This window comes from Rhipicephalus microplus, chromosome X (genome assembly GCF_043290135.1).
Source record: "Rhipicephalus microplus isolate Deutch F79 chromosome X, USDA_Rmic, whole genome shotgun sequence".
NCBI lineage: Eukaryota > Metazoa > Arthropoda > Arachnida > Ixodida > Ixodidae > Rhipicephalus > Rhipicephalus microplus.
The window spans coordinates 53811943-53827416 of record NC_134710.1 but is presented as its reverse complement, the minus strand read 5'-3'; the positions used below and the strand labels follow the sequence as shown (position 1 = coordinate 53827416).

The 15474-nt window shown below is 48.0% G+C and overlaps 1 protein-coding gene across 1 annotated transcript in view; it reads left to right on the top strand.

The window, feature by feature from the left end:
- cv-2 (crosveinless 2-secreting protein) overlaps nt 1–15474 on the top strand; it is a 274346-nt gene that overhangs the window by 198870 nt on the left and 60002 nt on the right. Inside the window, exon 8 of the mRNA XM_037427162.2 lies at nt 1414–1513. Coding sequence (XP_037283059.1) covers nt 1414–1513 — 100 coding nt within the window. The remainder of the gene's footprint in view (nt 1–1413; nt 1514–15474) is intronic.

The window sequence follows — 15474 nt, the reverse complement described above, 5'->3', positions numbered from 1 at the left end:
AAGAGCACCTCCTTCAACGTTCAAACGGCAATCTATTTTTATCTACCACTTGCTCTGGCGGTACCCTGCGTTACAGGTTGAAAACTTTACGTCGTCAAAGTGGGATGCTGCGTGGATTTAAGGACGCAGCTATGGGCAGTCCAACGTGGCCACGACGTGGCGGACAGGTTAGGCTTATCTGTCCCGACGTGGGAGCGGTTCGCTACGTGTTAGTTCAAGAACCGATGGACCACAATAAAGTTTTTCCGTACCATACCATACCATGTCATACCATATTTACCGCTGGTGATGGCCATCTCGGGAGAGCTATCGTGTTTTCAGCGTTACCGGTGAGATGGCGCAATGAGCACGCGTCGCTGCAGATTGTCACAAGGCATTGGCGCGCGCTCTCATTTCCCACGCGTACTGTGCCCCGTGGAGAGGAGGCGGGATGGACGCTGGGGAGAACCATACACGCCTTGGGCTTTCACCGGAACGATTCTGTTGTAGTTACGGGGGGAACTGCACTCGCTGCACAGTATCAGTTTGCGAACCCCACCGCGGTGGTCTAGTGGCTAAGGTACTCGGCTGCTGACCCGCAGGTCGCGGGCCCGAATCCCGAATCGGCTGCATTTCCGATGGAGGTGGAAATGTTGTAGGCCCGTGTGCTCATGTTTGGGTGCACGTTAAAGAACCCCGGGTGGTCGAAATTTCCGGAGCCCTCCACTATGGCGTCTCTCATAATCATATGGTGGTTTTGGGACGTTAAACCCTACATATCAATCAGTATCAGTTTGCGAAAAGGGCACGCTTTTCAGACACATCGAAGTAACAACCAAGACGCTTATTCGTGTTCATCTGTACCTGTGAGCACGTTTCATGCGTCATTTGTGTGTGAGAAACGCGGGGTGCGTTTCGATCTGCTTGCCATTCTTCGCGTGACCTTTCAATTCGTTGCTATCGCGTTCATTGCTTCGCCTTCGCGGCAAAGCTGTGACTTCTTGAACACGTGTAGATGTGTTGCCCGGAAAACACAGACGAAGAAAGACCTCTGCACTTGCCTTCGTGTTTTTTAATTGATTGATATGTGGGATTTAACGTCCCAAAGCCACCATATGTTTACTTAGAGACGGCGTAGTGGAGGACTCCGGAGATTTTGACCTTCTGAATTTTTTCATGTGCTTTTTTGCATAGTCTTGCTATGGTGTACCCATCGTGGCATGTAACGATCCATATCCATTGTGACATTGCGGCGGGCTTCGCGGCGAGTGAGCGCGAACGAACCAACAGCGGAGCCCGACATTTTCTTAGCTCGTTGGATAAGGTCAGCTCAAAAATTACGAGTCCTCGACATTGCCGTATATGTTTTAAAATGAATGTGTGTGTCGTACGCTCGTTCCTTCGAGCACAAACGCGTACGTCCTTTTCTCGCAGGGTGGCCGCGTGACATGCACCAAGAAGTCGTGCCCGGTGCTGCCATGTCCGCCGAGCCGTATCGCCCAGACACCCGGCACATGCTGTCCGGAGTGCCGAAGTAAGTTGATATTTTCACGCACGTGCAGGGCGCTTTCACTTTCACATCTTACGGGTCCCTGTCGCGTAGCAGTTACGTAACGATGCGCGAGAGACAGTTCTATATAGTGTCAGGGCTCTGCAAGTGGCTTGCGTACGCGAGCCCATTGTGTGTCTTTGTGACTGTGCATTATACGTGGCGCAAAGAAAAATGCTGACTGCAACGTTGGCAAGCATCGGACGAACACCATTAAGTGAAAGCCACATATTGTGAGCAATGAACGACCAAGCAGTGTCAAAAACTGCTACAAAGACTGTTCTAGACATTATAAAAAGCACTGGACTAGAAACTATACTGTAGGGTACTATGCCAAGAGGCTACTGTACATACGCGTCACCTCTTCTAATCCCCATCATCACTCTTCATCCCTCTTTCCTTCCCCTTTCCGTTATCCCCTGTGTAGAGTAGCAGGCTAGAGCGAACTAACTCAGGCCAACCTCTCTGCCTTCTAATAAATTCTCTCTCTCTCTCTCTCTCTCTCTCTCTCTCTCTCTCTCGGTTGCGGCTAGGATCCAAAAGGGACATAGTGACAACGGCGCGAAAACCCCGACATAGACGAGAAGTGGGCAAGGCAGTATGTGGACACGGCACTATAGAAGTCGATTCGGCACGAAGCTGACATGGTACTAGTCTATGTCTGGGCTCTCGCGCTGTTGCCACAAGGAATCTGCCCCAACTCGTCCAGTTTTCCATGTTGCTTAAAAGGAACGCAAGAGCATGTGTATGCAAGCCACTTTGGGGCACCACCACTGGCTCCCTTCTCAAGTATCGAGTGACCGTGACACAAAATTCTTCATCTTGCAAGTTAGCCTCACCTGCATGACGCCGGCGCTTTGTAACGAAAGTTTCGCCCCTAAACTTGCTCTGAGAGCTTAGTATACGCCAGTCTCGTGCATCTGGTGCTCACTAGCAGTTGCAAGAAAGACCGCTGAAAAAAAAAACGTTTTAAGCGTAACGTCGTTGTAATGTGGTGTTGAATCATATAAATGAAACGAAGAATAATTCACGTGATTTCGACCGTGCAGTGTCAAGCTCTTCATCTCGGTGTCTAAATTTCCTTAGTTGGTCATGACGTCCTAGTAATTAACTCAGTACCATTTTTGTATAAGTGTTGGTTTCATCGAGTCATACTCTACACAAACATGCCCTGCCGCATGCACTCGTGGTGTGGGACGGAGAAATTCTTTTTTTTTTATTATGGCCTCGATACAAAAAAGCGAGTTTTCCAGATGAAACATCATGCCGTGCCCGACGCGCACCATGCGTGCTCTTTTTATCTGAACGCGTTCACTGGCTCATCATAACAAATTTTACGTATTTGCTGACTAAACCATCGTGAGCCTCATGTCTAGTCACTGTAGACGTAAGTGCGTCGATGTCGCATCATTAATAAAAGGCGGCTCGGAATCCATATAATATTGGTCACACATATTACATTTATATTGGTCGATCGAAGACCGATATATATATATATATATATATATATATATATATATATATATATATATGCGCATAATTGGTAAGAAAACGCGAACGTGATTTAGTCACGCATTCTGGTGCCCACGAGTGTGAAGAGAATGCTCTCATGTATGATTTATTTATGTAGCAGGAATAGGATATTCTCTAAAGCTGGTTTGTGAGACTCGTAAACAAAACGCATCTCGAGTGATAGTTGCACAGCTCTCGTCGTTTGTAATCTATGTGATTTGGTGCGCCGTGTTGGCGTAAGTTGTTCAGTCGGATGAAAAAAAAAATGGCGACTATGTGCACAACGCAATAATGCACGTCGAATTCCTTTTGATACTGAATGGAACGTGCATTCGTGAGCGAACATTTATTCCTGTAGTGCACGTTAGCGCGTTTAATCTTCGTCAGTCGTGGCATCTGAAGAAAAAAGACACCGTTCGGCTGTCGCCCACCGCGTCTATGCTTTGGCGGCCTATCGGTCATTTTTCGTCGTGGGATGCGCAGCGGAATCCACTTCTGCGGTCGCTGCCCACGCACGCTCCATTAATCACACAGCCTTTGACGGTTTCGAGCAGTGCACATGACAAGCACTGCCTTGCAGGAGCTCTGCGCGCGGTCTCGAAAAGCGCGGTCGCCGAGGAAATGAACAAACACGATTGAGTAACCGAATATATCCACACCGGCAAAGTAAACTTTAAAATACAGCCACATGGAAGCCAAGAAGCGGATCAGTACAAAACGGCATGCAGTAAGATGCAAGAAGTGAAATCTCCCCACACCCCAAGGGGCCGCATTCACGAGGCGTACAATTCGTATACAGTCCAATTGGCTTCAGTATTGGCTGAAATTTCTTTTCCTGTACACGAATAATCACAGCGTAATGCGCGGTCACGGCTGGGACGCGGAGGTGGGCGAAGTAGGCACACGGGCTCAGCGGAAAACGTGCAAAGGCGTTTGACGGAAAACCGCAGAGCTCTTCGCATTTTCTATGCAGCGAGCTCGCTGTGCTGACTATCTATAAAAGATTGCGATGCCGTCGTCTGCATGACGTGTCTGCACAAGTCGTGTGTGGTGGCAGGTCATTTCGGGATATCAATATTTTTCGGGATGCTCAGCAAAGACACTTAACAAACAGTTTATCTTATAATCGAGCGTAAAGGCCTCAGCACAGGTTCGCTTTGCAGGGCGTCAGCGCTTAGCTTTCTGGCGCGGCTCCATGCCCTCTCCATGAAGAGAGGGAGAGAGAGGGCGCGGCGCATGCCCTCTCCATGAAGAGAGAGAGAGACAGGAAGCTGTGCGCGCGGCGCATGAAACGTCAAAAAGCAATGCGCTGATGCACTGCAGTGCGAACGTGTGCTCAGCCCGTAAGATGGTCGCTGCACTGCGGGGAGGTTGTTGAGGCTATACTGTTGATATAAGGAAGCAAAGTATAGGGACGGACAATGGTCCATATAGCGCCGTCGTGATGCTCGAGCGGAGTTTCACAATGTATACTGCGGGCAATTTCCAGACGAAAATAAATTTAACGGTGCAAAAAGAACAATACAACATCTAGGAAGGACACACGCACACAGCACGGTGTTCTTCCTAGATGTTCCATCTTTTTTGTGTGTTGTAAATCTATCTTAATCTTGAACCAACTCGCCCAAGCAGCTGTTTCAGCGAAATTTCCCTACGTTGTTACGGGAATTCTATAGGATAACGGAAAACCGTGCAATAACTCAAAGGATCATATATAGATGAGGCAATCATGGCATGCATCTGTCCTGTCTGCGATACGGACCTGTCAACTTCGTGCTGTTTTCCTTTCGCCATCATCAGCCTGACTAAGTCTACTGCAGGACAAAGGCCTCTCCCATGTTCCGCCAGTTAACCCGGTCCTGTGCTTCCTGCTGCCAATTTATACCCGCAAACTTCTTAATCTCATCTGCCCACCTAACCTTCTTTCTTCCCCTAACCCGCTTGCCTTCTCTGGAAATCCAGTTAGTTACCCTTAATGACCAGCGGTTATCCTGTCTACGCACTACATGCCTGGCCCATGTCCATTTCCTTTTCTTTATTTCAAATATGATATCCTTAACCTCCGTTTATTCCCTAATCCATGCTCTCTTCTTGTCTCTTAAGGTTACACCTACCATTTTTCTTTCCATTGCCCGCTGCGTCGTCCTCAATTTAAGCTGAACCCTCTTTGTAAGTCTCCAGGTTTCTGCTCCGTAGCTAAGTACCGGCAAGATACAGCTGTTATATACCTTCCTCTTGAGGGATAGTGGCAATCTACGTGTCATAATTTGAGAGTGCTTGCCAAATGTGCTCCACCCCATTCTTATCCTTCTAGTTACTTCAATCTCGTGGTTCGGCTCCGTGGTTATTACCTGCCCTAAGTAGACATAGTCTTTTACAACTTGAAGTGCACTATTACCTATCTCGAAGAGCTGCTCTTTTCAGAGGTTGTTGTACCTTACTTTCGTTTTCTGCAGATTCATTTTAAGACCCACCTTTCTGCTCTCCTTGTCTAACTCCGTAATCATGAGTTGCAATTCGTCCCCTGAGTTACTCAGCAATGCAATGTCATCGGCGAAGCGCAGGTTACTAAGGTACTCTCCATTAACTCTTATCCCTAACTTTTTCCATTCTAGGCTTCTGAAAACCTCCTGTAAACACGCGGTAAATAGCATTGGGGAGATTGTGTCCCCCTGCCTTACACCCTTCTTGATTGGTATTCTGTTGCGTTCTTTATGAAGCACTATGGAAGCAGTTGATCCCCTGTAGATTTCTTCCAGAATGTTTATATATACTTCATCGACGCCCTGATTCCGCAGTGTCTGCATGATGGCTGATATTTCTACCGATTCAAACGCCTTCTCGTAATCTATGAAGGCTATGTATAGTGGTTGGTTATATTCTGAGCATTTCTCTATTACCTGATTGATAGTACGAATGTGGTCGATTGTTGAATAGCCTGTTCGAAATCCTGCTTGTTCCTTTGGTTGATTGAATTCTAATGTTTTCTTTACTATGTTAGCAATTACCTTTGTAAATAGCTTGTATACTACAGAGAGCAAGCTGATTGGTCTGTGATTCTTCAAGTCCTTGTCATCTCCTTTCTTATGTATTAAGATTATGTTAGCATTCTTCCAAAACTCTGGTACTCTTCCCGCCAGGAGACACCTCGTAAACAGGGTGACTAGTTTTTGTAACACAATCGGTCCTCCATCTTTCAGCAGATCTGAGTTTACCTGATCCTAACCAGCAGCTTTGCCTTTTTGCATGCTCTCCAAATCTTTTATGACTTCTTCTATCATTACTGGTTTTCCTTTAGCCAAATGTAAATTACCCAAGTGCCCGAAATTCCACATTTTTTAATGTTCACGAGAATGACAGCTCCTCCCCCCCCCCAAAAAAAAAGGGAGATAACAGCGTAAAGCGTTCATCATTTGCAGCAGGACGTGATACGCGTCAGGCGCATCATGCAGGGCTCATATTCACACGCACATACATACGGAAACAAGTTTTTGCGCTATATATGTTGATATAGACATTGTATAGGCAGCCTTGTATAAATACGAATATACTCATCATTAGTTGAGGCGCTCGGTCAATCGCAAGGAGCCGTTGCGAACGGAAAATCTTCGTGCATACAGGGCCCAGATGCAGAAAATCTGGGGAAGAGCGCATGAGCATACACGGAGCCCGACTCGACCGGGGAAACGCGACGCGTTTGCTCGGCCGAGCTGTGACGAAGGGGCGCTTCGGGACTGGCGCAATTCCGCGTAATTGCACTTTTCAAGGTGAGACCCTTCAAATAGGCGCACTTTTAAGGAACCAAACTGGTTTTCCCTCGAGTGAAAGGGTCATTTGTGGTGACCATGTTTAGGAGATGGCAGAATCCTGCTGCGGTTGAAAAGACGACAGAAACAAAAAAAGAAAGACAGAAATAACGAAAGATGTAGGTATTCAAGCTGCGCTGCGATGCCGAACATCGATGATAAACTGCGGGCGCGACCCCGTGCCAGTTGAGCTACAGTGTCTGCGACGCGGGAGAGCTTGCGTTTCGTCCTGGACTGTCCGTGTGAAGAACTGCTCAATTAGGCAAGCCTGACAGCGTTCGGGAACTCCGCGCGTGCACTTATGCCGAGAAGTGCAGCTGCGAGGCCCTGAAATCTCTGCCGGCAGTGACCTGCTTTTTATTTCCCTCCTTCCGGATCGCTTGAAAGTGTCGGAACACGCGCGGCGCGAAGTGGAGATTGCGCTATCATTTGCAAGATGCGGCAAGGCCGAGCCTGAAGCAGCTGTCTAAGTGTTTGGCTTAACGTATATATGTTACACGACAAACGTCGATTATAATTCAGCCATGCGCGGAATGTAATAATAGCCGCTGGGGTTCTACGTGCCAAAATCACCATAGAATATGCTGCACGCCGTGAGAGGGATTTCGGATTAATTTCGACCGCCCGGGGTTCTCTAACGCGTGGCTAAATCAACGCACAAGGGTGTGTTTTTTTAATTATTGGACCCATTCAATGCTTCCCCATCGAAAAGTGGCCTCCCCCATGCGTCTTGACATGATCATTGGGAAAATTGCAAGTATATACCTCAGAGGGTGCGATGCAATGAATGTCTAATACATTATTTTTGTTATAATCCTGCATTATCCATTTTATATCCTTTATCATGGATGTATGCGCTATCGTGGCGTAAAATGAAACAGGAACCAGAAAACATCAGAAATGTTATAGTGCGCGCCGTCCGATCATGCCCGTGCACATGTGCAGGTGCTGCCAAACCGGAGTGCTGTGCGCCCCTCAACGGGGATGCATGGCACGAACTACACAACTTATAATGCTTGCTGTTGTTCGGTTTCATAAGACGCCGATAGTGTACTTGAGCGACGTATGCACGTATACATATATAGTGCCTGGATCGCGGGCACAACGGCAGGCACCGCTTTGCCTAATAAACTTCGTATGGCGTATGAAGCGTTTCAGCGCCTGGAACTATTTTTTTTTTTTTGCGCTTTTGTGAATCTCGATATAGGCGCATGTTATACCGTAAATCAGTGCTTACACCATCCTGCAGCTCTACTGAACGCGCCAAGAGTTTAGCCGATCGAAAGCCCACAAATGCCGTCCGTTCGCGGCTATCGTTGGGGGCATCGTTCACTCAACAACGGCCACGCTTGTTGTTCACGCGCATTTATACACCCGCGCGAACAAGCACATACACACAATGCGGCGAAGCGCCGCACCGCCTGCTTCAAATGAGCCCATAAATCATTTCTGCGAAAGAGATGGTTTCCTAAGCGGTCTTCATTGACAAATGTCCGCCAAATGTGAGCTTAAACACGACTATGCCTGACAGACTCGTTTATTTTCTTTAAAAACGCGCGGGAGCCTCCAGAGTTTAGACAACCGTGTGGTGGCTGAGCTGGCCATATAAGGGGGAAAGGCTTACACTACCCGTATGTGCTATAAACACAATTTTCCAGAACCGCTCCTTTCTGCTCTATTTCATCTATTGCCCTTTGGGCTGCATATATACGTCAGTATACGTACTGCGCGGCTTATCGCGCGTTTTCTTCACTATGGTTTTATTGCATGACGAAACCTAAACGAAACTATGGTGGGATGTCTGCTCTAGGAGACGATTGCAGGATATTTGTATTGATAACTAATTATTTAATTGGGGTCAGTGGTTTTTCCTGTCAAGACACTACCATGATGGGGAGAAGGAGGTCAGTATTTTAATTTCGACCGTCTAGCGTGCTTTGGGATGCACCTATGTCTAAGCTTGTAACGCTTTGGCGAAACTCCGTTTGCAAGAAGAAGTAAAGGAAGGTGAGCAAGGTCGCGACACTCTGTTTCGTATCGCCTTCTGTCCCTTAGTGCTGTCAACGCATCGCGTCGAACCTAACGCAATGCGATGAAGTTCTGCATTTAAAGCTTCGACGAGGAAAAGAAGGAACGTGAGGGAAAGGAAAGGCAGGAATGTAAACCAGTCTAGAAGGAGCGGTATGCGATACGCTCCATTGGGGAAAGGGATGAGGGAGTTTTAAAGATGAAGAAAGAGGGAGAGGAGAGAGAGAGCACGTACACAAGAACTCACTCTTCAGAGCCATCATAACATGACTATATAACCACGTAAGGGCGCGCGTTATGGTATACCTGAAGCTTCTCGGACCTATACTCCGCGGCGATCGAGGGCCTGTGTAACTACTTCGAAACTGTGCACCAGCTACCCATACTTCTGACGTAGTGATTCGCCAGTGGAATCTGGGCAAGCTGCCCATCTACACTGCTGCTTTATTGGTACAGGCGAGGCCTCGGTGGCCTCTGGCGGCGCGCATGGTGTCGTTTGCGAGTGCTGCATCCCTTTGTTTCACCCCTGGGCGTGCCGGCCTGATGGCAGCGCAAAAACGCAGAGGCTGCCGAGACGCGCAAAATGACAGCAGGTCGGCCGCCTGTGGGGTTTTCCTTGGCAGAGGGCCGCCGGCTCGCGTGGCGTCTGCGGCAGACAAGCGGCGGGCCGGCTTCTACAACAGTGTTGCAACACGCCCAAGGGCCTTGGGTCAACACCCATGGGCCGGCGCAAATTTGTTTCTAGACCGCTCCCTGTGTTTAGTCTCAGGCGCCCGAGCAACACAAAAGCCAGGGGTCAAGAGCGCGCGCTGCACAGAAATGCTGGAAAATAAGTTGCGTCAAATCGGTAGGTAAGGGGTTTGAGAGAAAAAAAGGCCCAGAAAGTGGGAGAATGAAGGTGGACGAGAAAAAGTGCACCTGCTTGGGGCCACGATTGCCTCTATATAAATCGCAACGGGGTATACGAAGGGGCGCGAGGCGGTTTACAGCCACGCTTTGTTTTTCGGCGCTCAGAAGAAAGCTAACGTTGGTATATAGTGCGCTGGGAGCCTATATAGCTCGGTGGTTTTGCAGCATAAACATTTATTGCGAATCCTCGCCACTGGAGCCGTCGCCGGCAACCCCCCCTGGCCCATTCTTTTCTCGGACGAAGATCGAGGCGAACCAGAAATGACGATGGTGAGGGAAATCCGCCTGCATTTGCTCGCTTTTTCTTTCTGCCTGCCAGCAGTCTGCCCCCCCTTTTTTTTCCACCTTTCCTTTTCTGGTTCGTCTTTATAAAACAGATTGCTGCTGGGAAAGAGAAATACAAAAAGAATCTTTAATGACGTGAGGAATAAATATTATGAAAAAGGGAGCCCCAGGGACGGTAGCTGGATCAAACGGCGTTTTCATTGGCCTGTCTTTCTGCGGTTTTGCGTCGGGGTGCACGGGGGCCCCGGATTGTGTGTTCGTTTAACTGGAGCACCAGACCGCGGCTTGACTGATTTACGCGCGCTGCCGTGGGCCCCCGACGCAGCGATTCCTCTCGGGCCTGCCAAGACGCGCAGACCGGCGGCCGCAAAGCTCGCGCCGATGCTTTTTGGCCTGGGGCCGCTGTCATACTGGAAAGACTCGTTCGCCTTCCCGGTGACGCGCGCCGCTGTACATCGCTGCGTAATGTCGTTCACGTTGCTATGACTCCGTAAATTCAAGCCATCTTTCTGCCAACGCGCTGTCGTTTGCGGCTTCGAATTTGCTCGCGAAGCCGCAAGCGCATCACGAGTGAGCCCGAGACGCGGCAGAGCATTTTTAGAACATTTGGTGGTATTCATAGCTCTGGACTCGCCGGATGTGCCGCGCCTTTACGTGGAAACAGTTAAAAAAAAGGAGGCATTTTCTGCTACTGCTTGCAACGTCGCATGCGGCCTGTTTGAAGGATCGGCTACAGATATCCCTTGGCGTGGCTGTTGTGAAATCTGTTTGGCAAGTGGTGGGTTATGTCAGCTGTATGTGGGCGCCAAATTCTGTCCCGCGCGAAACTAGTCACTCGTCCGAGCGCTGTTTTCGGCCCCTGCCCCTCCACGTCGGTATTGCTCGTTTGCCCTGCAGCAGCAGCAGCATTCGCAGCTTAACTCTTTAACTTGCATTGACTGCCATTTCGTGCCCACCTAACGTGCTCATTTTTTATTATTATTTTCTAAAAGAATTAGAAGGTATTAACGGGAACACACGGAAGTGTTCATAGATCGGTATGGAATGAACTTGTGCGTATACCAGCAAGTTTTGTTCTTCGACAACGCCCAGTGAAGATGGCGAAAATGTTATATTGCACGATGGCAAATCGCTGCCCAATGTCCCTGAGCTTTGGTACTAACATTATACGTATATAACTATCATTCTGTTCCATGAAAGGTTCCACCTTTTGCCATGCTCCTGTTAACATCTGTCGCCTATTATGTGCCCAACGATCATTTATCTTTAGGTAAAACACAATTGTAAATTTTTGCAATTTCAATGAGGTTTTTGAAAATTATAAAGCTGAATTAAATGCGTAATTATGAAAAACAAGTGATTACGTTTAGTATCAATTCGATAACAAAAAACAAAAAAAACAATGGCATACCACATCGAAATTGTCTGTTGCATACATGTGAACTGCTATTAATGTGCTGGACAGTGAAAACAGCGCTTACATCACGTATATGATATATAGCTGTAACCATTGTAGAAATTTTGTAAGCTATATCATGCGTCAATTATTTTGTCACGATCACGGGGTAGCCAGCCGGTCTGAGAAATGGCTAACCTTCTGTTTGTTTGTTTTTCTCCTCCGATATCATACGTTCGAAGGAAGCGTGGCTGATTTGCCTGGTAGCATTCTAACACGGGCCTGCAAAACACTGCGACAATAAACAAAGATGGAAGCACTACCGCAAGGACGCACTCGAAGCGTAAAATACAACAACAACGGCTCGTAAGGTGGAAAAAAGTATAACACGTTTCTTGCGAAGCATGTCCGTGTGTGCAAATCTGCTTTTATTTTGACTAATAGATGTGTATTGGCAAAAATATTCAGTAGCCATTCTAAACAGATATGAGGACAATTGAGCTTCGTAATCGAGTGGTTAATGAACTCGCCTTTGGAGCGTGGGCACCCAAGTTCAAAGCCAGACCCACCAAGATATTTACATTGTTTTACTTATTTCTGGGAGGGTTCGTTTACGCACTGGGAAATACACTGAACGCTCACTCTAAACAGCTTCGCTACAAAAAGTCACAGTTTCGCCGCAAGGGCAGATCAATGAGTACGATTTCAACAAATTTCCGCATTATAAGAAGGCTATAGCCGTTAACTCCTTTAGCATCCGACGTGGTGTAATTCCGCGAAACGCTACTGTAAGGAAACGCTGCCGCGGCAGTGAGCGACATGGCCTTCGTGATCACTATCACTTCAACGCAAACTCAGTGGTGAAAACACAGCAGCACGTACAAATGTATGAGCCGTCTGCTAATTCCTCTCAAGAAATGGGCGCGCGCGACCGCACCACATGTCACTCAAAATGTGCAGTTTGAGCCGAAGCCACAGCCCCCGAGAACTTCCATAAGTCTCTCGCGTGAAGGAAAACGGCCAGCGCGTTTCCCCTCCGCTTGAGTCCCGATCGTCGGCTGCCCCTACACGCTTTCACTGTCACTTACAACGTCTTTGACTTTATACGGTATCTCACGGCGTCGAGTCACGCCGATGGTGACGGCCTGTATTGAGTGTCCGTATAATTTATATCGCATATTTCGGGACTCCAAGCCAAATATGAATCATTTTGAAATATCAGTAAGGACTGCCAGCTAATATTTGTGCATGCTAGTTTGTGACATAACTTGCCAGCAGCTCTCGTCGTCGTTCTATCTTAGTGTTATCGATATTTGACTGTTTACGCCATACCGCTGAACAAGATGCCATAATCTGTGTATTGTTCTCGGAATTAGAATTACATTCAACGAAAGAGATTTATCTACCCTCTCCCACTCCCGCACACGACTTGTACACGATGAACTGCAGTACTGACTTCAGACTCATTGCTTTACGCAGTTTGTACCTTGTCACGTTTTATACAGTAACTATCACTATAATTTAATTGCGCGCTCCTTGTGTAAAGAACTACATTGCTGACAAGAAAAGCTGCAACAGCTGACGTAACTTTGGCCTCTCGAATTTCTCGGGTACTTCAGCACAATGCCAGCTACCACGCAGCAAGCTCGTGTAGTTGCGCGTGTTCAGACGCGACGAAGATCCATTGAGTGTATCATAATCTGCGCTTCGGCGCGCTATATCCTCCTGTGATACCCGCCACAGTGGCTTGGTGGTCATGCTTCTCTACCATTGTCCCGAAGGTCATCGGATCAGATCTTGGTTGCCGCTTTTACGTGGAGGAGAAATGCTAAAGGCTCCACGAATCAGATTTAGGTTCACATTAAAAAACACCAGATGGTCAAAACGTTTCGAAGCTCTCCGCTACGGCGTCTGTCATAATCAAATTCGTGGTTTCGGGGCGTTACATTAAATCCAAATAATGTCATCCTCCAGTGCGCTTGCATCGATTGATTGCTCAGTGTCACGCACTATGTCAAGGAAAAACGTATTCAAACGTATTCGATGTGTTCTGAAGAAACGAATGCGACCGTCAAAAATTTTGAGTCGCTTTTGTTCGCAGATATATAACGAACGTCTGAAAGGGCTGTCGATCGGCGTTCCAGGAAGAGGCGGATCAGCCAGTTTGATTAGCTTAATTTAATGTAAAAGTAGTCCATCACCCTTAAGTACTTGTTCAGTTTTTTTTTTCGTAGATATATTACAGTATAACCGGTCACCGTAGCCATTTCTATTTTGAGTGTAGTTATTCAAAACGTGATCGGTTGTTTTTATTCCATAACGTTCGCAAATCTGGCACGTAAATATGCATAGGCGTGCACCAGTGGGAGCAGGCGAATCATGCGTAGAGTTTTGTGGAGTGTATGCAATAGACGGAAACTAAAACCAGACACTATGGGGTTGCGTGCAACACCATAAGCAGCACACAATGGTCCGCAAACATTCAGGCCCAGCCAGCGCGCGCGCTGCATGCATCACAGTGGCACTCGCAGCGGTTCTTTGCGTCTGCGAGTGCGCATATACTGTGTCAAGACGGGGGCCGCAGTTCCCGCGCCGTATATTGGATCGTTGCCCTTAAAGCCCCTCCATACTGCTCTCGCTCGCCGACTAGTAGACGCGATGGAAAGGTTGCCCCCTTTTCGCTGAGAGGACTGCAACTCAGACAGACGAGCTTTCGCTTACATTGCGGACTCTGTGTTTTCTTTTTTCTTCTCCCCTTCCTCTCAGAGGTCTTCCTCTGCGACATTTCTTGTATGCCTGCGCGCGCGCGAGTGCTTCTCTTCCGGGACAAATTGCGCTGCGCATTATAATACAAGCCGCGATGGGGGCTCCGGTCGTCTGGCTCGAGCAGCGCCGTTTGCATTGTTGCCGTTGTCCAATGTGGCTCTCCATCCAAACTTGCGCGTGGGCCGTCTGCGTACGCTCCCTATACTGGCGACGCAGCTGCGCACCGAGTCAAAGCGGCGGCAAGGAAAATGAACGCACGAGACAGGATGATTCGGGGGTTCCGGGCAGTGGTATGGGCTGTGTTTGGCATCACTCACATTTACAAGAAAACGTAATTTCGGAGTCCGTCTTTTTTTGCTTTCTTTTAGCCGGAGCGATCAGTCGGAGGAAATCAAAATATGCGCGGCGCGCGCCATTCCGATTCTCGTCTCGCTCGCCCGGTAATGTCGATAGGGGCCAATTTGGCTTCGCTGCATTATACGACCTGCAGTTGTTGTTGTGCTTGCCAGACTCGCTGCATGAATGGCGGCTCGTTCGAGGCGTATAACACATTCAACCAACGTCGCCCTCGTGTCGGTCTCGTCTTACCACGGCCATACATACAGCCGTCTTTGCTGTAAAGGCATGTTGCTTGATTTCACTACAGTTTAAGCAGCGGAGGGGGTTTTTTTTGTTTGTTTGGTGGCTAACAAGCTGGGAAGATTCGCATCCCGGAAGTATGAATAAGTGGTACCCTTTCGGTGCGCTGCGTTTTGATTAGACCGTGAGGCGAAGTGGCTGCATGCATGCAGTGTTGAGCTGGTTTGAAGGGAAACGCTAATGGGGACCGCAATGCATCATTCCTGTTTTGCCTCAACGTGTCTTGTTCCTCCATCTGTCCGTAACGTTGCGGGCAACCGCTTATTTCGCGCCACAAGTTACATCGTACCGTTCGCATTCGGCGAGATCGAATGAGTGTGTAAAACACTCACTCGCTTGCATCTGTTCTCGTCAAAACTAGAAACGGGGGGAGAGAAAAAAAAGTGGTGACTGCTGAATGCTATGCGCGGGAGTGAAATAATGCATGGAGTACAAGAAACATGAAAAAAAAAAACGCTCGGGCAGCAGCGTAAATGTCTTCATATTTTTTTCTTTGTGTAGTTTTTTTTCCGAATTCCTGCGCTTACAGCAGCGATAAGAGGGATTTAAGCAATAAGAGTGCATAATGCTCTCGAAAGATACGACATCGTCTGTTGTCTCACCTT